We start from the raw sequence: 24,317 nt of genomic DNA, 5'->3' as shown, positions 1-24,317 counted from the left end.
TTGAGGTAGAAACTACTGAGAACATTTTTATTTGAAATACTATGAAACTGAGTGAAATGGGTTAGAAAATTCACAATGGTTTCCTCTGTAATAAAAGCATATAACCTTTATGCTTTTTGTTTAGTCACAGACCACATTTAGTATTTAAGTGTTGTTGCTCGCATTATTTTTCCCATTATTATACATTTTTCTGATACTTTCCTTTTTAGTTTCTAGGGAGAGAGATTATTATTATGACACAGTCCCTTGTGGGAGGACATGACTTGGAGAACTCGTGACGCACACAGCACAGATGACTTGTGTTGGCAGCGTGAAGAGGGACAAAGTAAGGAGGATGAATGAGTCAAACCTCTGCAAATGCATCAGCTTCCCCTGGATGTTTAGACCTAACGGGTTAGTGATGGGCTGCTACATTTGAACTGTAGCTGCAGTTCAGGGACACAATTCAGTGAGAGGATGAAAAAAAGGCCGAGTGGAGAGAGCATGACGAAAAACGGACTATGGCAAAGTTGTTTGTAGAGACAAAGGCGAGAGAACAAGGGATGATGAGAGATCAGTGAGTGGATGGACAGACGGATGTATTTTTAACGGTTGTGGAGCTGCATCATGGGGGAAGACTGTGGGAGGAAGAAGAGGTGAAAAGGATTGAAAAGCTGTGTCGACAGGAAAGAAGGTGATAAAAGCAGATTTAGAGAAATGGAGGCAAACAGTTATGAACCAAACACCATGTATCGTAAATTGGGACTGTGGATATATAACAGAAAAACAAAGGCAGAGAGATTGTAATGTATAAAGTATGGAATGTATAAAGACTTTCAAATAAACACAAAACTCTGGGAATATGAATGTATGTTTGCTTTGCAGACACGACTTCATTATGGAGAAAACAAAGTAGGGTTTCACGCTGGTGCAGAGATACTGTCTGCGACTTTGTTCCTGTGTTTCCCTGGATATCGTAGCTCAGCAGACAGAAAGCCACAGCTCTATTTTTCCTCTTTTTGAGACTGAGGAGGTGGTGGCAAGCAAACACGAATTCAGCCAATACATTTAAACTGACAATTCAGTCCCTCTAGGACGCCGAATTGTCACGGTGGCAACAATCAACATCAATTTAATCAATGCCCAGGAATTCTGCTTGAGCTTGCTATTCTGGTCGCTGTAATTTTCTTCTTTTTCTCTGTCCGGAGTCTCCCACTCAGAATGTTGAGCCACGCTTCACCAAGCTCTGCTAAAAAATCTGGCTTCGGCAGTCCCCTGGTGTTCTGCATGAAAGTAGGATACATTTATTTGCACTCAATTCAACATTGTGGTGAAATGAATGATGAAAAAAATGAAAGTCATCAGCCGGCAAATGTTCCAACCTGCTACACTCTTAGAAATAAGGGTTCCAAAAGTGTTCTTCTATAAGGGCTGAGTTTCTACCTGGAACAATTTGCTTCTGAAAAACATTTTCTTCAGGAAAGGGTTTTTCCAAGGGTTCTTGGTAACACTAATGGTTCCAACCATTTTGATCCAGAGAACCCTTTTAAACACCTTTTCTGAATAAAGGGTTTTATAAGGGTTCTTGGAAACACTATGGTGGAACCTTTTCAAAAAGGGTTCTCCTATGAGGACAAGCTGAAGAACCTTATATGGCTTACTTAGCATTTTTATTTCCAAGAGTGTACATACAGATGCTATGCTAAAATAATCTACATTGTAGTAAATATACAAAGCTACTGGTCACATTATTGTGCCATAAAGGGAAGATGGAAAGTGCTACACACATAAAAAGTGCCAAGCAATTTTTTTTTTTTTTAATGCGTTTGTTAAACTCTCCATGGGGACTTAAAAGAGCCAAAGCCTGGGGGCTTTGAGGTAAAAAACAGTAACAGGAAAGTGAAGGATAAGAATAAAGGTGGACAGAGAGAGCCTCTCAGATCTAATGGAATAAATGATCTAAAAGAAAAAGAAAAAATAGGCAGCTGTGAGAGGGATATTGATGCTTTAGGGCCTAGAGCATTTTTCTATCCTATGTGGAGGTAAACTTCCCATAGGTCCAGATCCAGTGGAGCACTTGAACATTTCCAGACACAGTTCACCTACGCTATCAATGCTTTAGGACGAGAGTTACAAGGAGCAGGCATGGTTTCCATTTTCAGTCTCACTCCATATTTCAAAAAACCCACTGACGGCCTTTGAGCCATACAACAGTAAAATGCCTGGAGCAGGGTTAAGGATAGCCAGAGGTAAAGACAGAGTGGAAAAGACAAAGCAGAGATAAGGATGTTGGAATAACAGCAGAATAGTGTAGAGGTAACATGAGGTAGGAGGACAGTTGCCCAAAAAATAACCTATGCTAGAAATATTTGTGCTTTTTGTAACACACAAACTAGAGTTATGGGCAGTTCTAGACATCACATTTTGGTCTTTAGAGGAGCTGCAAGATTACATTAAATGATAAATGCTTTTAGCTAAAAGAAGCACCCTAACATTTTAGATTTTTGTATTATGGCTTATTTTCATGCAGTGAAAAACACAATAATTTAACAGACAAATGGATGTCAGTAACTGTTGAGAGGAAAAAAACTACTACTTGGTTATGGTAACCAAGTAGTTGGTATGACTGAGTGTGAAAACAAGTCTCCAGTGTGGAATTTGCAGACCTTACACATGGCACAAAGAATACCACTCCGAGCTAAATAACACCTCGTACCGAGTGCACTCTCCAAATGAGATTATCCTAATGTTGCATAAAGAAAACTGGGGAAGGTTTCGGATGGATAGCCAAGGGGAGTGTGAAGGATGGGGGCATGGAAAGTCGGAGTGGGAGAAGTAACTGGTACATGCAGGTGAGATCCCTGTGTTCTATTGGCTGCTACACTACATTAACTCTAGCTTTCACTTTGAGCCAGGGACTTGGAGGATAGATGGGATAAGGGGGAAAGAAGCAAAGCCTGACGGATGGGGAAAGTACTCAACTAGACCTTTCCAATCAAAACTTACCCTATGGTTTTATCAGGAATTATGGAAATTATTCCATCTGATTGTTTTTTTTGTTCCATTGCAAAATGTCTATTTTTTTGTATAACATTGGGAAAAGCAATATTGCAAGGTGAGAGAAGATATTCTAAGAAGGCAATCAGTCCTCTCATCCCCAGTGGGGATTTGGATGGAGCTCAGTTGTGTCAACTAACATTAATTCTCTGTTATGAAATGCAGCGGTAACAACATTGCAATACAACACAACCGTCGGAGGGTAAGAAAACACAGTATCTTTTGTTTAATGGCTCAAACAGGTTGAAATAAATCGAAACCACAGCTTTAAAAAGTACAATATATGTTTCAGTTGATGCTGTGTACAAAACCAGAAGTGACTCCAGGTCATATAGAGACTTAATGTTTACAAAAATGTTGCAAAAACCACTTAGTTGAAGGGGAATAACACGGCAACAGCAGCAGCACTACACTCATCTATATTAAATGAGGATGACGAGGCCTGGGACTGCAGGGATACTGAGTGTGTCTTTGCATCAGAGACTCAAAGAAATGGCGGAGTTAGGTGACAGTGCTTGAGGGGGAAGAAGCCGTTGAGGTGATGGGTGATCATCGTGTTAATGGACCAACACCGTCTCCCCAGGGGAATGTTTCTTAAACAGATGGTTGCAGAGCCGGGTGAGCTCGGTGGCAATTTAGCCAAATTTTTATCCACTTCAGCGTCCCGGAGCGTCGTGATGGAGAGCAGCTGACATTCAATGATCGGCTCTGGAGTGGGGACAACATGCTCAAGCCATGTCATTTAAACAACAGGAGGGCCAAGACTCACCTGAACTTTGATGGAGGGGATTCACTGAATAATTGTGTCCTAAGTGTCCACATTTGAAAATCAGTGAATTGCACTTTGCCACAAATTTGTATCTTCCTTTCATGATTTTTATACTTCATTTTCACACCTTCTGATAGGAGTGATATGTAATATTCCTCGTCCCAAATGTCACTGGTTAATTTGCATATTTTGATCAGATCCATAGTCCATTAATAAAAAATGGATTTAGTCTCTCCGCTTCCTCCCTGAATTGTGAGTCTGGAGGCTTCAAAACAGGACTTCAGATTGTTATGGTTACAATACCGGTTGCAGCTTGATCTGATCTTCAGAATTCCCTCACAGCAGTTTGAGTGAGCTGTATAGGCTGAGGCAGTTGGACTTGGACTTTTTTTTTTAAAGTGCTCACACAGTGGAGCGAGGTAAACACATTAGACACACAAGCTGTACTATAAGCTGGGGTAGAGAAAGGATTGATAATGGCAAATAAAGCCAGACTGACCCTCCAGTCAGTCACTGAGGCAAGCAGAGAGAAACACTGAAGGGTGGATTAAAAGGTACAAGGTAAGAAAAAGGCCGGCAATACAGAAAATCAAGCTCTGGTAGCTGCAACATTAGGAACCAAAACAACACCATTTTGGCAGGAAGCTTCACTTGTTCAGACCAGTTTAATACAGCATACCAGACTCTTTGCTGTTGTGCCCTGGGACACCAAAAAAGTTGGGGACAAGCGAAAATGGGAGAGCATTTTATCGGATCACTAAAGATCCTGAAAGAGACGGCCGCGTCAGGGGCCACTGCCATAAAATGCACTCAAAACAGGCATAGAGGACAGGGCGATGAGAACCCACAGGCAACAGATTCCGCTTGTGTAGTGATCACCTTCAAGATACAGAACCGAAATGAATAGCTTGTTTATTTTTCATGCTTTTATTGCGGTGTGAGAGTTCAACAGAGTAGGACGAGAAAAGGTTTCTCAGCAAGTTGAACAACCACGTATTGCTCATACTTAAAGTGCAGCGAACTCTTGCGCTGTTCATTTTTGTGTAAAGCAAACTCACAGACTCGCAAAGGCCTATGTTGACATCTTTTTGATACAGCTGATTTACACGGATAGCATTTTTCACAATAAAGTATATACATCAGAGAGTATAAAGTGTCTATATATGTGTGTGGGCATGTGTAATCATACATCTTTGTGCCTGTGTTTGCTTTGGTGCTTCTTCTTAATGATTGCAAAGTAAATATAATTTTAACTTCAGTACTGTAATGAAAAACGGAACCCTTATCATATAAATCAGGGGGTCACCTTTTATATTAACCTTGTGGAAATTATCTGCTGCTGCTGCTGCTGCTGGTGAAGATCGAAATAGAGAATTCTGCTGGCCGACAAGGTTTTATTTTCTTTGGAAAGAAAAGGTCAATCTACAAACGAGTGGCCGTAGCTGGAGAGAGATCCAGAGCATAGTGAGCCCTCAACATTTATACCTGAGGAACATCCCTTTCAGATCTCTTTGTCTGAGAAGGGGTCTGCCTCTCCAGGCCGTGCTTTCACACCTCTTTGTCGATGGCAGGAATCGGGGTATCCTGCAGATGTTGTAGTCGGGTAACGGCTTGTTACGACCTCTGTGCTCCTGGACAGATTAGAGCTGCGTTTGACCATTCGAGAGCATCTTGTCTTTTATCTACCATTCTCATTATCACACACAAGTACTGGTAGACAAAGGCGTCACATTCACCAGTCAAATTATGAGTGTAGGTCCATGAGCCATGACAGAAATGAGCACAAATGTTGGGCTAACACAACAAGCCAACACAGGTCTATAAAAACCAGTATATGCCAGTATGTAGAAGGAAATAAACGGTTGCTTTAATGTTCATCCTCACCACATTGCCTTTGTTTGTATGTCCTCTTAATCTCATTAAGAGAAAAATAGTTTTTTTGTGACATTTACTCCCAATAATGCCCTTGCTTCACCTTCTTTAGTCACAGTCCGTCTGATAGTGTTACTGTCGGTGTCAAGTGTGTATGTGTGCAACCGGTTTGCGTTTTTCACCTCCTTTCTAAATTAATTTCTTAATCATTCAATGCCATTGCGCGGTGTCACTCTTCTTAATACGCTGTTAAACCTCGAGATTTTTGGCATTGATGCAGTCGCACCATTGCCTCAATCCTCTGGCCCATAACACGTCTAATCAATCGGCTTAATTGCTTTGCCATGACACTGGAAATGACGCAGTGTCATCTGTTTACCATGTCAAATACATAATTAGTGAGGTTTCGTCTTCGTCTTCTTTTTGTTTAACATAGGTACACAGACAAGACAGCAACATTATTATCATCATTGTCTTAGTCATTAGCAGCAGTCTCAACCAAAGTGCCTTAATTGGGGTTACTTTGACCTGCAGTGTAGCTCATTAAGTATAGAAGAGTCCAGGCAATGGAACTACAGCTACCAACATCTAATTATACAACCAAGTAACTCTGAATGCAGATATTCACAGGGGTTTATGGCGTGTTTCCATTGGCTCTACTCGCCTTGGCGCGGTCACGTTGCGTTTCCACGAGCATAGTACCTGGCACCAGGTACTTTTTTTATTACCTGCTCTGGCGAGGTTCCAAGCACTCTGAGTACATACTATGTGTGGCGTCGTCAGACTGCCGGCCACTGATTGGTCAGAAGATAAGAAGTGCAACTAAGTAGTTGCACTTTAAAGCTGTTACTACAGTCATTTCACTTGCACTGTTGAAGGAAGTCGGCAAAATCAGCATCTTTGTCACCAGAGAGGACAATAGTTGAGAAAATGCATGCACACGGTTTCCATTTCTTAGCGTTTTTGGACATTGAGACAAAGACTCAAACAAATGCTGTTCAAATTTAAAATTTTACACGCACAATCTGGTGTTCATGTGCACTACAGTGTTTTTTTTTTTTCTAAATAAAACTTTGTGTTTCTTCATTTCAAGTTGTTAAAACACTATTTTATCATGCAGTAAATGGTGAATAACTGCCAGATATTGAAAGTTATTCTGGAAAACTGGGCAAAAAGTCCACAGGGACATTTTGAAGCTTAGGGGTTAAAGGGTTAAGCTTGCTGGAACCGCTGTGTCATCTCCAAAGCAGTGATGGCAGTTTTATGTTTCATAATGGTCTGAAAAAAACAAAAAAGCAGTTCTGGGACGAAAAGATTGATATTTTTCTGGCAACATCAATATTTCCAACATGCCTACCAAATTTGAAGAGTCACCAACACATTTGTTTTTTGCTTTTATTTCTGTTTTCTGTGTCGGAGAGGGCATGATTACAAAATGCCTTTTGTCTTCCAAGTTTTTTTTTTGGAAAGAAAAACATTTGGAACTGACAGATGTTACTGTATGTGCCGTCAACAAAATTCTGAGCTGTGCCAACGACAAAAAAAAAAAGAAAGAGGATATAATGTAAGTTGTTCAAATGCAGCAATAGCAACAGATCGTTTTCCAGTGAAAGCTCACAGAATGAGATATTTACTGAACCCATTCATAAAGAGAAGATAACAAGGCAGCCACAAAAGCGATTATAGCGTAAAGTCTGGCAGTTCTATCTGTATGAATGAGTTGTCTCTTTGAAATGTCTTTTTTGGGTAATCATTTCAGACTAATATATCCTCTCTCCTTCTTCTTCTTCTTTTTCCTTTAGATATCCGTGGTATTGAGGATTTCCTGGACCGAACCTCTCAGCAGGGAATGGACGTATCCCTCCAGAAGGTGGAATCCAACATCAACATGATGATCACGAGTCTGTTCAGAACGATGCGCGTGGAGGAGCTGCATCGATACAGGGACACTCTGCGCAGAGCCGTGCTGTTCATGAGCCCGGCCACTGCCAAGGCTTTCATCACTGAGGTAAGGAAAAGTCCTTTCTCCAACATTTTGCAGTCAATAATGGAAAGGGTAAACGCCGGTAAACAGTGATTCTCACCTTCCCTCGCTGGTCTTTCTGTCGAGATGTTTTGCGGCACATCGATGCTGACGATCTCGCGCGACAATTGTGTATTATTCACTGATCTTTTTCAGTGTTTTGAATGGACAGCCGTACGCTCACTAATGAGGTCAATTCACAGATGGGAGCAATTACAGCTTATTTTATAGCGTACGCAGCGCTTTAACCCCGTCTGTGCTCTTTATCCTCGCAGAAGTAGACAATTAGAGAAAATTCCTTTTGCTCTTAAACGTAAATGACATGAAGGTCACGGCTGACAGCAATAGACTTTAGCATTAGTTATGAATTCATAATTTGAAGTGGTAGGACGGGCTTAATCCCATGTGTCATGTCCTCATCTCAGTTTAATTAAAAGTGACCTCGGAAAGAGCAGTCACAATCTAATTTGGTCGGAGGCGTAGCCGGGAGGGGGTGATAGATGGGGTGTAACCGTTTGTCTGTGAGTGTGTTTTTGTGTGACGTGTATGTTTGTGTCTCGGCTTTGTAAAGTAAAGCACGAAACACTCTGGAGTGTGTTTTTACTGCGCTGGACAGAGAACTCCAACAATACTTTCTCTCAAGGTTTCACATTTCTGGATCACACAAGAGACTCCGTTCAGTTCTAAAGTTTTATTTATTTTTTTTTTTTTTTAAAACCACTACAGAGCAAAAAAAAACAAAACCTCAGTAGCAGTGAACATTCAAAACATCTACTTCCCAATACTTATTTACTTACCATATTAATTCTAGGGTCAAATTTGGACCCGTGTATCTGATAGGCATTGAAGATAAAGTTGTTGGCAGCTTAAACGATTAAGCTGGCAAGCATTATAATAATCTATTCCACATTATAGCACAACGTGAGGTCAGAAATGAATTTAATGCATCATGGAAAGAATTGACTGCACATTCTTTTTTGTTCTTACTATCCTCCAACTCTTAATTTTGATATTTGGTGTAGGTTTCCTCATATATTTTTTTCCTTCAATTTTTTTTAGATCGGATCTATACTAGAAAATAGACCAGGCAAAAAACTTTGAAAAATAAGTAATTTTAACTAATTAATTCGAGCATTGGAGTCTGCATGTGGATACTCCGGCTTCTAACCCACAGTCCAAAAACATGCAGTTTGGGGATTAGGTTAATTGTGCACAGTCTAAAATGATCGTTAAGTGAGTGTACCCCCCGCCCTTCACCCTTTGTCAGCCCGGGATTTGCTTCAGCTCCCATGCGACGTCCCCTCACGTTGGAGGATAAACGGCTAGAAAATGGACGGATGGATGGGAGACATCAAGTGGAAAAGGGGTTTCAGAGATGAAGTGTCGGGAGATGCTAAAGACTGCGAGATAAGATTTATGATCACACACCACTTTGTCTCTCGCTCCCTGGCAAAAAAACAAAACATGAAGAGGGTTAAGGGAGGGAGAGATGGATACAAGGACTTGACAGAGAGAGCCACACAGGTTGGTAGAGAGAGAATAGTGGGACCTTGTTTTTTTGTTTCCTCTATCAACATTATTTGTTAGGTTGTTTGTCACAGAGAGCACCTTCCGTCCCGATGCATTAGGCCCTGATGTTAGATGCAAACTAAGAGCTGTTCTGAAATGATGAAACCTGGCAGAGGGGGAGTGAGACGGGGCGATGAGAGATTTATGGGAGTGAGAAGAGGATGCTAGGTTTTTGTATTTAAACATTACAGATCCTGAAGTGATAAGCTTATTCTGTCACGTATGTCCTCACACAGTACAAATGTACCCACAGGCGGCGGCACGACAGAAACAGTTTGCAGTCTCTGTAATTGTTGCAACTATCCATACTCCGTGTGTGTGTGTGTGTGTGTGTCGCATGGGCAGTGTACAAATGGTTCGCTTTAAGAAAGAAAACAAAGCAAGGAATAAATAAGACAAGGGAAATAGTCAATAGATTAAGACAAGCACAAAAGTCCCAAGGTGCAGATCACCGGTTTACTTCACATGCACACATTTTCAACAACATTCATTTAAAGGTCCCTTATTATGCAAAATCAACTTTTTATTCATTTATATTTGGGACTCTGGTGGCCTTAGTGTGAAAAAAGATGACACAGTCATGTTTTTGTGGTCCTCCTCAGTCCAAGTACAGGAGATAAAAACACGCAATGTTGACTCATTGGGACGTCACAATGCGCTTAATTCCTGGAATTTGCGGAACTCCGCTTTGTCCGTAAAACACGCAAGAGCGCTGACGAGGGCACCAGTATCTGAAAACCGGAAGTCCGTGAAAAGTTCTATTCTTGGCTCCACAGTGCAGCACAGAGTTCTACACAAACTTCCAGCCTCAGAGGATTTATCTGTCCAGTGGATTCATGTTATATATGACGGCAATGTGCCTGCTAGAGCCTGCAAATTATCACTTTTTTCCAAATGCTAACTGCTGTTAGCTCCCAGTAGCCTCTGTGGCTGATGTCATTTCCCTTAAGTTTCGTTTTACTTGGCTTTCCTGGACTTAGTCAGCTCATAATCGACCAATGCTGTCATTAATTGAAGACCACATGGATATTATAATTGTTGTTATGACATTAGTGTGTCTGCGAGAACATCATGTGACCATAGAAAGACAAACTAGTAACACAGACCATAATTAATTATAGTATTCATCTATTAATTATGCAAGCAACATGTACATGTTGCTATGATGATGACAAAGTATGGTTACTTTGGCAGTAATAGGAAGAGTAAACTAAAAGAGGACATTACTTTTAAAGAGTCCGGTCATATTTTTTATTTGAAAAAAAATAATATTAATTTCATCAAAACAACAACACAATGAGCTCTTAATCAGTGTTCCAGGCACTGACTTTATTTCTTGTCTCTTCTTGGCAGATATGGCATGAAATAATGAGCAGATTAATATGATCATATGAACACAAGTATTAGTATTTCGATTCAAAATTCATTGCGACAGAATTAGTATTCACTGTCACGCGCGTTACATATGCAAATAAGTGAGGGAAACATAAATTTTGCCATTTGATCTCGCAAGTGTTAAAAATTTTAAAACGTTGTCATTTTGGGACTATTTTTCCCCCTTTAACTGACATTTCTCACTTGAAGGACCATCAAACAGGTTGGAGAATATCCCAGAGATGAGAGATGACACATAATGAAACATGAAGGGAAATCTTCTGTATACGACGCGCTGAATAATGTATTTGCTAAATGCAGAAAATACTCTTTATCACTTGTGAAGGCGCTGGTGTTGGCGTTTGACCAGAAGCAGACAAAGATGACGTTTATGTGTGTGACTTCAACAAGGAATGCGGAATATGAGTGTGTGTGAGATCTCGGAATCGAAAATACTTGTGCTGTGTAAATGTATTATTCTGTCATGTTATAATGTTAATGTAAGGTTCAGACAAGTAGTTAAGGTTAGAGGAAGAAACATTAATCTGTGTTTTGTGTGTCTCTGTGTACATACATCTTTGTGATGTATGTAACACTACAACTTATGTAACACTACAAAAAGGGCGTTTTACTACTACAAATAAATCAATACGGGTGCTGATTTGTCAAAAAATGCATGGCCAGTCATGTGGCCACATGAATCCTTTAAACCACCTCTGAATATTATGGTTAATGAATATCTGACAGTTACTTACAATTATCTACATGTTAAAATAGTGTATTAAAGGCGCCATATGTAAGAATGTGGTCAAAAACGGTTACTACACTCACTCACTACACTACAATTCAAAATAACGAGGTCTTAGGTTGACATATTAGGAGGATTTTATGGCCAGTTGCTTTAGATTTATTACATAATGCACCTTTGATAATTTAAAATGAAGAAACAAAAGTTTTTCTTTGGAAAAAAACATTGTAGTTGCACATGAACACCAGATTTTGTGTTAAATTTGAACACTATGGAAACACATTTAAAATTCAAACTATTCTTTCTTTATATATATATTCAGACTTTCATTCAATATATTCAGACTTTCTTTATATATATTCAGACTTTCATTCAATAGATACTATAAACTTCACAGGACTTCTCTCTGGTATTGGGAAAAAACTAAAATGAATTTCAACACTGAAGTGAGCAATTTAGAGCGTACACATGTCAGTGCGAGGATATTTAACACCAGCTGGCAGAATGTGCTGACTTTGAAAGAGGTCTGCCTTTCAAAATATTTGATCTTTGGATGTTCAGAAGTACAAAAAATAGCTGTGATGTTTAATGCAAGACTCGGATGCTTTGGTCACAAGTGGAAATTTAGTTGAGCGACGTGGGTGCAATGCAATACAGTGGCACACAAAGGGGTAGGCGATGAATAGAAAGGATTGTATTATTTTATCGACATTATTTAATGAGGTGAGAGTGACATCTTGACTTCTCCAGTTATTGTTAAATAACAAAGCAGTTTAATATATTTTTTATCAATAGGGATTACATGAATCCCCTAATAAAAAGGAAGTGAAAAGTAGAAAAAAAGAGGTTCCTGGACTAATAAAAGGGGACAAGATGAGGAATTGTAGCTGGGGAGTGGCTGCATTTTACATTAGGGCGTGCAAACAGCAGAATTCTACTGCTAACAGAGCTTTAAAGCGGGTGTTTAAAGCAGCGATAATAGCAGTATTATCGCTGCTACTCTGCCGTTGATAAGTATATATTTTCCCATTAACACCCTGTACATGAATATCCCATAATTTATAAAGAATTGCCTTTGATTCATTCATTTCGGTCCCTAGAGCCATGAATATGCTTGTGAGAAACAATTTGTGCTGTCAGTTCTGGTCAGAAAGGGATTCGCACAGGGCACTATTATATTATATTATGTTTTTTATATATATTATGAGGACAGCGTGCACACACATGGAGAACATGCATACTCGCCACGTTCCATTTGTGATCTTAGAAAAACACTGATAACATTTCACGTTTATTTTGTCTTGCCCTATAGTGCTGCACCGTGGGCTATGCACCGTGGTTGATCTAATAACTTTGACGTGGATTTATAATCCGGGCTGATTTAATCGTTAATCATACCGAGTACAGTTTCACCGGACTCTTCGGTTAAATGTCAATGAAGGGGGAAATTGGACGGGGTTCTAACATGGAAACGTATATTTCATATTCAATATGCTCTCATCTTGTATGTCTCTGCTTTGTGCTTCATCCTTTGCTCGCTGACCCATGAAGGCCAACGATGTTATTGTTCTGACTCTGTCTCTTTTGTTTTGCAAGAGATTTCAGTTCTCATACTAACTAACAGTGGTCAACGTGTTATGTTACGGCGATGCGCGGAGTTGTGCTTTGCTCCCATGCTTAAATATGGACATTTGTGCCACGGTGTACGTGCTGCAGAGGCAGTAAAAGGGATTTGATGATGGAATAAGAGGCAGGGAGACGATGGACAAAAGAGCATTGAGGTTTAATGTGAGGAAAAAAAGCACTGACTAATTGAAGTGATGTGGAAAGAAAAGATGGGTGACAAAGGATTGTTGAGAGATAACCTTTACGGAGTCGGTCAGGTTGGTCCCTTGTGGCGCAGAGCTTAGTCGCAGCGGCTCTGGTAATCCCTCAATCTGACCCCTGTGCAATTCCGGTTGCATAATGACAATAAAGATCCTTTCCTTCCTCCTTCTTTTCCCTTTAGTTTTTGGCTGGACCAAATGTGGTGGTGTAGTGCAGGTGTAGTGGAGCCTGCTGTCTTTATTCCAGCTCATTTTCTTCAACTGCTAGACGTCTTTCTGCCTGTGTCACAATCTAAGATCATCGGGGACGTTAAGGATGTGCATGAGCGCCCGTGTGAAGGTTTGAATGTGACTGATTCACTGCAGACTAGAAAACATCTTTGGCCTGATGTCAGAGTGTTTTTTTGGAGGAATTGCAGTATGTGGCAAATATATGTTTTCAGTAGCTACAGAGACAAAGACATCAAGCAAGTTATCCTTTTTTTCTTTTAAAGCACTGACATCCGGTGGCGGATTTCGTCCCTTCACTGTGTTTTTGTACACAACCTAGATGTTTTATAATCGAAAGGGCGTGGCCATCTCACTGTCTTATGGGACTTGAAATTCTCACATGCTTTTTTTCCAGGCCTTTATGACTATTAACCCTTTAAAGGGGCCATATTATGCAAAATCAACTTTTAAATCATGTAAATCTTTTTGGGACTCTGGAGGTCCTGCAAGTCGTCAAAGTGTGAAAAAGTTGACTCACTCATGTTTTTGTGGTCCTCCTCTAGTCTAAGTACAGGAGATGAAACACGTGAACACATGTAGACTTCCGCACTCACTGGGACGTCACAATGCGCTAAATTCCTTGAATTGTTGTCTTGCGGAGCTCCAGAAGTCCGCGAAACATTCTATTCTTGGCTCCACAGTGCAGCACAGAGTTCTACACAAACTGCCAGCCTCAGAGGTTTTATCTAGTCCAGTGGATACATGTTATGTTTGATCACTTTTATTGATGATTGAACTGCTGTGGTGCTTCATCCTTATGGTATTTTGACCAAAGCATGTCACAGACATGTTCATTAGGACACCAGGGAACTAGGTTAACTTCAAGAAATAGGGAATATAAATTCCCCTTTAACACCTAAACCTCAAAATGTCCATTTGGACTGTTTTTGCTTATTTTAACCACAAAAGGACCAGGGAATGTCCTGTAATTAAGTGCCCATTTTTTTTCCCAGCATAGGTTTCAATATCTGGCAGTTATTTACAATTTACTGCATGTTTTCATACTGTTTTAACAATTCAAACACTGCAGTTGTACACAAACAACAGATTTTGAATGTTAAATTTGACATTTTAACAGTATAAAACATCATCTTCCAAGTCTCTCAATGTGTAAAGACAGGCCAAACAATGGAAACTCTGTGCAGGTGTTCTTCCCACTCATTTAAATTACTGTAATAACCAGCGGAATTTTTCCGATTGCACAAACTGTCGTGTAACTACAGCAACGCAGAGTGCTTTCCGTGTTAAGGGGTTAAGGTGAAACATCATAAATGGATTATGTAGTATAAAAATGAGCAAACAAAAAAAGATACATTATAAAGAAAGGCAGATTATGATCCGACAGCACCGACAGCAAATGTTCTCTATGTGTAATAAAAACGTGTCCATGGATATTCTGCAGTCAAGGAGAGCTCTCTCTCCTTCCAGAGGAAGAGTATGAGCGTGGGAGTATGAGCATAATACCAAAATCATAAAAGATAATTTCACTAATATGAACAGTGTATTGTCTGTTTTTCTTTCTTTCTTTTATTTTAATTGAAAAATAATCTCTGGTGTCTAATTCAAAGGTGCATCACATTGCTAAACTTTTACAAGAGAAGCAGAAATAGTGAGACAAAGGACCTAAATAGGTAACACATAAGTACTCCCACAAACACACACACACACACACACACACACACACACACACACACACACACACACACACACACACACACATACTGGTGTTTGCCCCTCAGGGGGCCCACACGTTTTTTCATGCTTTATGGGATCCACCCTTTCTAGTGGTGCTACACTGCTGTAAAAAATCAGGTAAGACTAAAAAAAAATCACAATCACAAAAATCACTTCAATGAAACAAAATGTTAAACTTTTGTCTCCATGCTAGTTTTTTCGTCACTTGTGGGGTCCCGTTTCTAACATACAGTACTTGTGAGGTCCAGTGTCATACACACACACACACATTTCTTGTTTTTCTATCTTTGTGGGGTGTTAGGTTACCATCTGGGGCCCATTAATGGTTTCTACTGCACATAGACACCGACTGCATTAAGGATCTATATTTCTCTTCTTCCTCCATTCCATCTCTTTTCCCTTTAAACCTGCACAACCAGATGCCTTCTTAGCATATTAACTACTGTATGTGCTATCCTCTTAACAAAAGATCATCAACACGAAGACAGGGTCGTAACATGGTAGGCAAATAATGATCTTCAGCACCAGCACTTAAACATTACTGAGCCCCAAGATCTAATTTTGAGTAAAACTGTTTTTCCCCCTTTTTATTCCACCCAAAAAGTCAGTGGTCACACTACATTTGACAAAACAAAAAGCTTATTTGGTGAATATTTATATAAAAAAAGAAGAGAGAAACATGCTCTCGACAAAATTGAGTTTGAACTAGGGTTGCAAGTAATGATTGCAGGAAATAAGCCAAATAATACAAAGTACTCAAAGTTACATTATGTAACCAAGAAATTATTGAAAGAACTCACAACTCCTTTGCTGCTGCTCTTTTAATCACAGTTTGCCAAACATAATTGGGTGCCGTGATGTGGAGGTACAGTCGTTCAGGGACGACACACACTCCTCATCTTCTGACCCCCTACATAATACTGAAAACGGCTAAAATGAGCCGAGTGATACAGACAACATTTAACGTTCGACCGCTAAAACCACAGCAGGTACTTCAAATAACAGCTTCTCTATACTGCTGATATACTGTATACATTAAATATAAAACTGAAAATAAAATATTTAAGAACAGCAGCATATTTCTGCCTTGAACAAGAAGTGTTGGAGCGCCAACTGAAAATGTGTGTCCATACCTTCGATCAGTGAACAGCTTTCATTCTGATTTTCTTCTTATGGCAGTTATTCTATTTTTGATGTAATATTTGACTGCTTTCCAGTCTCTTTTTTGCAGTGCTTGTTGTTCTGAAGAAAGGCAGCGTTCACATTCTGCTTTACCTGGAACATCTTGCCTCACAATAAACCTCTTCAGATGTTTTTCTACTGCTGCAATTTCCTCTGGTGTCCAACGTTTCACAGCAGCTTGCTTACCTAGGTAGGCAGAAAGAGACTACATTTTGATTAAATTGACAATTTGACTGAAAACTGCGCAAAATGTACTTCCACTCTTTGTTCAAAGTAAATGCTTCTGAACATTAAGGTACAGTATTGCGCATAAAGAACCTGCTCACGTTAAAGTCCTGTCATGCCCAAAAGAGGATGCAAGTCCCAAAGCTTACCTCTCTTTCTTGCAGACACACTATGGTTTAGGAATTGTGATGTGTAGGTACAGTCGCTCAGGGACGACATGCTCTCATCATCTGACCACTGTTCTCCTGGCATACCGACATCTAGACACAGAACTTTATTAAAAATTCAAGACATAAAATACCAGGAAAATGTAATTACAGTAATTATTTTATCAAATCAAATTTTGCATCCGACTTTAGCTCACAGCATTTTGAAGGCAGAAATACACAGAAATGCAATATCACACTTATTTCTAATGATATGTCCTGAAGAATCAAAACTAGCCTATGCTGTCGCGGCCGACAGCAAGGGGAGTATCTGCGAACTTGTCCAATCCTCAACTTTCCAATAAAGCCAAATTATACGCACTCGCACCTGCCACTAACTGTTTTAATTAATGATTATAAAAGTCAACAAAATAACACTACACGCTACACTTTATACATGTTCAAAGTATCCATATAAACTCGATATTTAACACAGAAAACCTGAACTCATAAATTTCTCTCTAGTTTTTAATAAAACTAGTTAACCTATTATACCTTGTTAAATATTATGAATATTAAAATGCTAACCACAGCTGCCATATCTTCAAAGTGTCCAAATGTCATGAAAAAGCATACACTATGTTTATTAAATTTCATGAAAAAGCTACAATATTTTCAAACTTTCCATTAAATGCATTAATAAAGAAATGGAGGCTTAACTACTTTTTATATGATAATTAATACATTTATATTATAATGTAATAAATATTATGAATAAGTGCTAAATAAACCCATGATATCCTCAATGTGTCCAAATGAGCTCAATAATAAAGAAAAAATGCCTTAACTATTTTTTCTGTGTTCACTAATAAGTTAACCAGTTAACTTATTATGTAACTATTACCAATCATAGCCAAAGTAATAATGATTGTACTTGTAGATAGTTGTTACATGAATAATTGTACAAAATTTGAAGGCACTATCTCCATCAGTCTGGAAGATAAAGCCGAAAAGGTGTTTTTAGCATAATAAATTAATTAATTTGCTAATTAATAATAAAGCTACAAAGACAGGGATAATTCTCAGGTGGTATGTGATGCCCATGCAAAATCTGAAGCCAATACCTGCAACACTTTGGAAGATACGGCGAAAATATGTTTTTTATATAATTAATTAATTAATAAATAATAATGGTAGACAGCTCAAAATCAATAGGGATCATCTACACGGGGTATGTGACCCATAAAAAAACGGAAAATTTAATCTCAAACGCATTTCCAGTTATCGCGTTAACGGCTAAAATCTGCGGACGTGCGAGACCGTCCATAATATCCGCGCGCGTTTCTCGCGGATATAATAATGCCACATGAGCATGTGAACAACATGAAAAACATGATTTTCAAGTGGAGTGGCTTTCATCGTTCAAGCTCACCTGTTGAAGATACTCTCTGGTTTGGGACTTGTGATGTGGAGGTACAGTCGTTCAGGGACGACATGCTCTTCTCATTTTCTGACCCCTGTTCTCCTGGCATATCGACATCTGTACACAGAAATGGTTTATTCAACCACGCAAGACAGACATGTAAACCCTAATATTAAGTCGTCAGTAAAGTTAGCTTGATAAGGATATTAATCAAATAACTCTCGGCAAAAGAAACATGATGACATTCAGAATTTCTGAAGCTGCTCTTGGAGATTTGCTCTGAAAATGACAATTTCACACTGCTGCAACTTTTCCCTGCAATATTCTAAGATGATTATGTGCTGTCCTGAATCCTTGGTGTGAGCTTGATTTTACAGATGATTGACAATTTGGCAAAATATAAGATTGTTACTATACTTTGACAATACAGTGTATATAGAATAGATTACAATCCCAGACCCCTGTCTTACTGAACCAGACTTGCACCCCCAATGGTAGTGCATTACCTGAAGACAATGTACTATATTTTGTGTACTTGGTCTTCACATGTCAGGAAATAGGGAATCAGGGAAACCGGCAGGCTTTCAGTGGTGCAAACAAAATACAAATGCAATTGAAAAACAATTATCACATACCTTCAATGTCCTTTCCTGAGGGCCCTCCCATGCCAATGGTCTCTAAAATGTTAATTGATATAATATTATTAGTTGGAAAGTTGCGATTGTGGGCAATCAAGAGTACTGAAAACTGCTGGACTGATCATGTCGTTTTAACTATAACTGAGCAGATATAATCAAAATACAGAACTGTAAGACTTGCCCTCTTCATCTATATGTTTTGTATGTGCAAGTGTGGCACTAATGTTTGCATTTGTATGGTCTTACTGAATTTAAAAAAGATTAAAAGTTTATACCTGCATAAAATTCTATTACTTAAAACAATATAGTTTTAGTCAATTACTGAATGCTGAAGACTAAATGTCATATATTGCACCTTTAAAATATAATATAATAAGACTTAGTACCATTCACGTCAACTTGAATTTCATCCAGACTCTTTCCCTTGTATTCTCCTAGGCGTCCCTGTTCCATTGCCAGGAGCACTTTGCTGATTTTAGCCAACTGGAGGGTGCCCTCCGGAAGGCGGTAGTGCTTTCGGTGGACAGCAATATTGTGCCCGAGGAAGTCTGCCAACTGATCTAGTTCTGTGGTCTTTAGGTTCAATACAGTAGAGAGGGTGGCAATATGTTTCCTCAGTTTAGTTGATGTTAATGCTTTGGGATTTTTGATGTGATCACATTCATTCACAAACTGCCTTATGCAGTCAGAAGCCCTTAAGTAATGAACAGAGTTTGGTAATGCAAACAGATATCCATTTTCACACAGCACCCCGCATTCTTCTCTCTTCTCGGTTAGAGCATCAAGTGACTCTCTCATGAGTGGGGTTAAAAGAACTGGAACTTTTCTTCCTCTCTTTCCTACGATCGTAACCCTTACAAAATGTTTGCACAGCTTCTGTTCAAGCGGTGTAAGGGCCAAGCTAACGTCATCATGTGTGTCTGATGTGTCCTTTGATAGGTACACAGACAGAAGCATCCTGGACACTTCCTCTCCTCTCCTGCGGTTAAAAAGTACAACTTGTGTCAGGGTCACTTTTGCAAGCTCCTTCCAGTTTGATGATGATGGGTGCGCTTGCAGATCATTCAAATGTTGTTGATGCTTCTCAGCTAGATGACAATGAAGCTTTTGGATATCTTGAGTGAAAGGTAACAGTTGAGGAGCATTCCATTTGGTTTGGTCAAGTTGAGTTAATGCTTGGCTTGCAATGTCAAATTTCCAACTTGCTTCATAAAGCTGCGCAAACTCCTCAGCATCTTGAGTAGCTTGTTTATCCTTCTTTTTCAGGCCTTCGGACTTGATATACATGGCCAAAGAATGCAAGCTGTGTCCAACCTTGCGAGCACGAGATGGACATCGGTATTTGCCCGTTTCCTCATTGAATCCAGAAAGTTTCTTTGCAGTAGTGACAACAAGACTGTAGTGTTCAGGTTTTATGAGTTCTCGGATGCTCTCTACCCGTTTAACTTGTCTTGCTGTTAATAACAGCCTGCCAAGCTCTCTCAGTTTTTGCCGAATATACTGATGTTGACTGACTATCTTCTCGCTCTTCTTGAACAGTCTGTAGCCATACTCGAGAATGCAGCGGTCTTCTTTAATAGCAACTGTAATCATGTCTTGATTCATAACTCTTAAGAATTTCCAATAAGCATCATTAAATCCAGGTGGAGCAGGCTCAGCAAAAGCACACAAAGCAAGAACTCGAGTTTTACCTGGTCTAGTACTCTCAGGCTTGAAGCTGCATACCTGAAAATGCCGCCACATCGCTTTCCTTGAGAACAAGCCATAGCAGTGAACACAATGTGAAAATTCCTGTCCGTCAGATTTTTTCTGTGGTTGCTTCCATCCGTGCTCAAAGTTCCCCTTATTTCGTATGTAGTCTAACTGCAGTTTCCTTTCTTTTGAGTTCTTTGGCAAACTGAATGCTTTTGCAACATCCGGTTTATCTTCGTGCCTACACCACAAGTGTCTTGACATTTTCTGGACACACTTACTGCAATAAAAGCAGAAATGTTTCTTCTTGTAGCTTCTAGATCCATCATCCTTCTTTACAAGTGGACAAACATACATGGGCCGCTCTTCTTCCAGGGGCATTGAAACACTCGCATCCTTTTTAGAATATGTTGCCACCATTTTCTTCTGCTTCCCATCAACTCTACTATTTGGACATTTTTGTGTGGGGTCATGACTTGTTTCAAAGGGTCTCTTCTGGCTAAAATCAAGCTTGCTCGGCCTGGAAGACTTGCGTTTTCTCTTTTTGGAGGACTCACTGCTACTCTCCCTGGGCTTAAACTTGCTCTGACTGGAAGACTTACTTCTGCTCTCACTAGATGAACCTTTGTTCTTGTTTTTATCTTTCATGGTTAATTTCAAACTGCCATCACTGTCTGTGCTTTCGTCCACGGGACATGGAATGTACTCTTCTTCACTGCCAATGTTTGAGTCATCTGATTCCACAATATTGTTTTTAATCTAAAAAAAAAAAAAAAAAAAAAAAGTGTCAATAACTCATTTTGTAACATTAAGTGTCAAAAATCTGAGCATACTTAAACTGTACAGGTATACTGAGTGAAGAAAATTCTGCATGGAGCCTTCTATAGCGAGTAGTTTAAGTTCAAGTAAATTAACAAATGAGAATAAGAATTAATTAATGTTAGAATAAAAATTTGACTAAAAGCTAGGAATGGGCGTTTTCAGTTATTTTATTACTTGCATTAAATAATGAATGAGTACTCGGATTTTTTTTGTAACCATAAAAATAAAACCACGAGGTCTGTGTCCGACTGTCAACATTGGTTCCGCCAGAGTTTCCAGTGTTATTTAGGGCTAATTCACAAAATAAAAAAACAAAATAAATTGAATCAGTAGCAGGCTCACTGACAAGAACAACAGAGATGTTCAGACAAGAATCAAAAAAAGGCTTACAGGATGGTGAGAGCTTCTTCTCAGCCTCCGTGTACTCCTTTCAGGCTTAGAAATGAGTGTGCCCTGTGTGTTGTCATCACTTGAATCGTAGAGACAGCCAGCAAAATCTTTTACTCTCTCCATCTGCAAAAAAGGGATACATGGAGATGATTTTCCCTTTCTTTTGAAACAGTAGAATGACAAATGGCAGGGGAAAGCGCCCATCAGCCAAGTACTCATACTGTTTTAAATAAGTTTTAGGGGCTTACCATAATGCTTTTTGTGCGTCTCAGTGATGGAACAAGTTCATCATCTGATTGGTTGTTTGGAGAAGCCTCATCACAGGTTTCTTTCACAACAGTTTCATCAGAATCATATGAAACCTCTGGTCCACTACCCACCTGCAAAAACAAAAAGGTATGTCAAGACGTGCATACATTCATTTATTCACAATCTATCACAATTACTTGACAAAAAAGATATAAATTGAATTCAAAGCATCTAAGGCATACCAGAATGTCTTCCGTTATATTCCTTAGAATATCCCAGTTTGGAGTGGGAGTTTTGTTGTCCGTACAGTTCTCATCAGTTTCATCACTACTTGGATAATCAACAAGCGAAAATCCTTGGACAGCAAACACCTAAACATAGATAAATAGCTAAAATCTGTATGTATGGTGGTATCTGCTATTAAATAAAAGTTAGCAAAAGTTAAAACTGTTCCAGAGATAGCAGACGTGTATAAAAACAACAACCAGAAAACCAATGTGAACATTGACCCATTTAGAACATCAACAACTCAACGTCAACAACTGTCATTTTACCTGTGCGTTAGTCTCATCAGGCTTGGATTCCTCCGTCTCTCCTGCTTCAGGAGTGTGAGTGTCTTTCATCTGAAATTTAGATACACGACAAGAAGACTATTACAACTGACGGAAATCATAACTGCAAATGGAGACATCCAGAGGCTAATAATGTTAACTATTGATAAAACAGATTGTGAAACACTACAGAGCTTCAAACTGAGACCACAGCATGGTCTTTCTGAGGTAATCGTTACTTATAATAACTATAACAAGGATTTAAAGTGGGTCACATTGTAAATATTCCTTCAAAACATGCATCACATCAGACAGCGTACAATTACAAATGGTAAAATAGAAGCGGAGACAATGCCAGCTTTGGAACAGTGCCATGAAACCAGTTTCAGTGAGAACCACACGGAAGGGCCCCACAAAGCTTAAACACTAGACAAACGAGTGTGTTCCAGTATGTTAATGAGAAACCAGAAAGAGGTGTTTGACATAAAAAGACCCCATAAGAACATGACTGGAAATGTGTGTGTGTTTGACCTTAACTGGTCTTTATCACACCACCCAATAAGTAGTCCTAACTGCATTAACATTGACCCATTTAGAACATCACAACAACTCAACAACTGTCATTTTACCTGTGCGTTAGTCTCATCAGGCTTGGATTCCTCCGTCTCTCCTGCTTCAGGAGTGTGAGTGTCTTTCACCTGAAATTTAGATACACGACAAGAAGACTATTACAACTGACAGAAATCATAACTGCACATGGAGACATCCAGAGGCTAATAAGGTTAACTATTGATAAAACAGATTGTGAAACACTACAGAGCTTCAAACTGAGACCACAGCATGGTCTTTCTGAGGTAATCGTTACTTATAATAACTATAACAAGGATTTAAAGTGGGTCACATTGTAAATATTCCTTCAAAACATGCATCAGCTCAGACAGCGTACAATTACAAATGGTAAAATAGAAGCGGAGACAATGCCAGCTTTGGAACAGTGCCATGAAACCAGTTTCAGTGAGAACCACACGGAAGGGCCCCACAAAGCTTAAACACTAGACAAACGAGTGTGTTCCAGTATGTTAATGAGAAACCAGAAAGAGGTGTTTGACATAAAAAGACCCCATAAGAACATGACTGGAAATGTGTGTGTGTTTGACCTTAACTGGTCTTTATCACACCACCCAATAAGTAGTCCTAACTGCATTAACATTGACCCATTTAGAACATCACAACAACTCAACAACTGTCATTTTACCTGTGCGTTAGTCTCATCAGGCTTGGATTCCTCCGTCTCTCCTGCTTCAGGAGTGCGAGTGTCTTTCACCTGAAATTTAGATACACGACAAGAAGACTATTACAACTGACGGAAATCATAACTGCACATGGAGACATCCAGAGGCTAATAAGGTTAACTATTGATAAAACAGATTGTGAAACACTACAGAGCTTCAAACTGAGACCACAGCATGGTCTTTCTGAGGTAATCGTTACTTATAATAACTATAACAAGGATTTAAAGTGGGTCACATTGTAAATATTCCTTCAAAACATACATCAGCTCAGACAGCGTACAATTACAAATGGTAAAATAGAAGCGGAGACAATGCCAGCTTTGGAACAGTGCCATGAAACCAGTTTCAGTGAGAACCACACGGAAGGGCCCCACAAAGCTTAAACACTAGACAAACGAGTGTGTTCCAGTATGTTAATGAGAAACCAGAAAGAGGTGTTTGACATAAAAAGACCCCATAAGAACATGACTGGAAATGTGTGTGTGTTTGACCTTAACTGGTCTTTATCACACCACCCAATAAGTA

General features: G+C 39.3%; 1 protein-coding gene across 1 annotated transcript in view; it reads left to right on the top strand.

Annotated features, from left to right (window-relative positions):
• Positions 1-24,317, top strand: part of grid2 (glutamate receptor, ionotropic, delta 2) — a gene marked incomplete at both ends in the record, with an annotated part of 423,554 nt that overhangs the window by 221,694 nt on the left and 177,543 nt on the right. Inside the window, one exon of the mRNA XM_083904505.1 lies at positions 7,480-7,685. Coding sequence (XP_083760631.1) covers positions 7,480-7,685 — 206 coding nt within the window. The remainder of the gene's footprint in view (positions 1-7,479; positions 7,686-24,317) is intronic.

The sequence above is a fragment of the Microchirus variegatus genome (genome assembly GCF_963457635.1).
Source record: "Microchirus variegatus genome assembly, chromosome: 18".
NCBI lineage: Eukaryota > Metazoa > Chordata > Actinopteri > Pleuronectiformes > Soleidae > Microchirus > Microchirus variegatus.
Note: the sequence above shows the minus strand (reverse complement) of the source record. Positions and strands in the feature narration are given on the sequence as shown.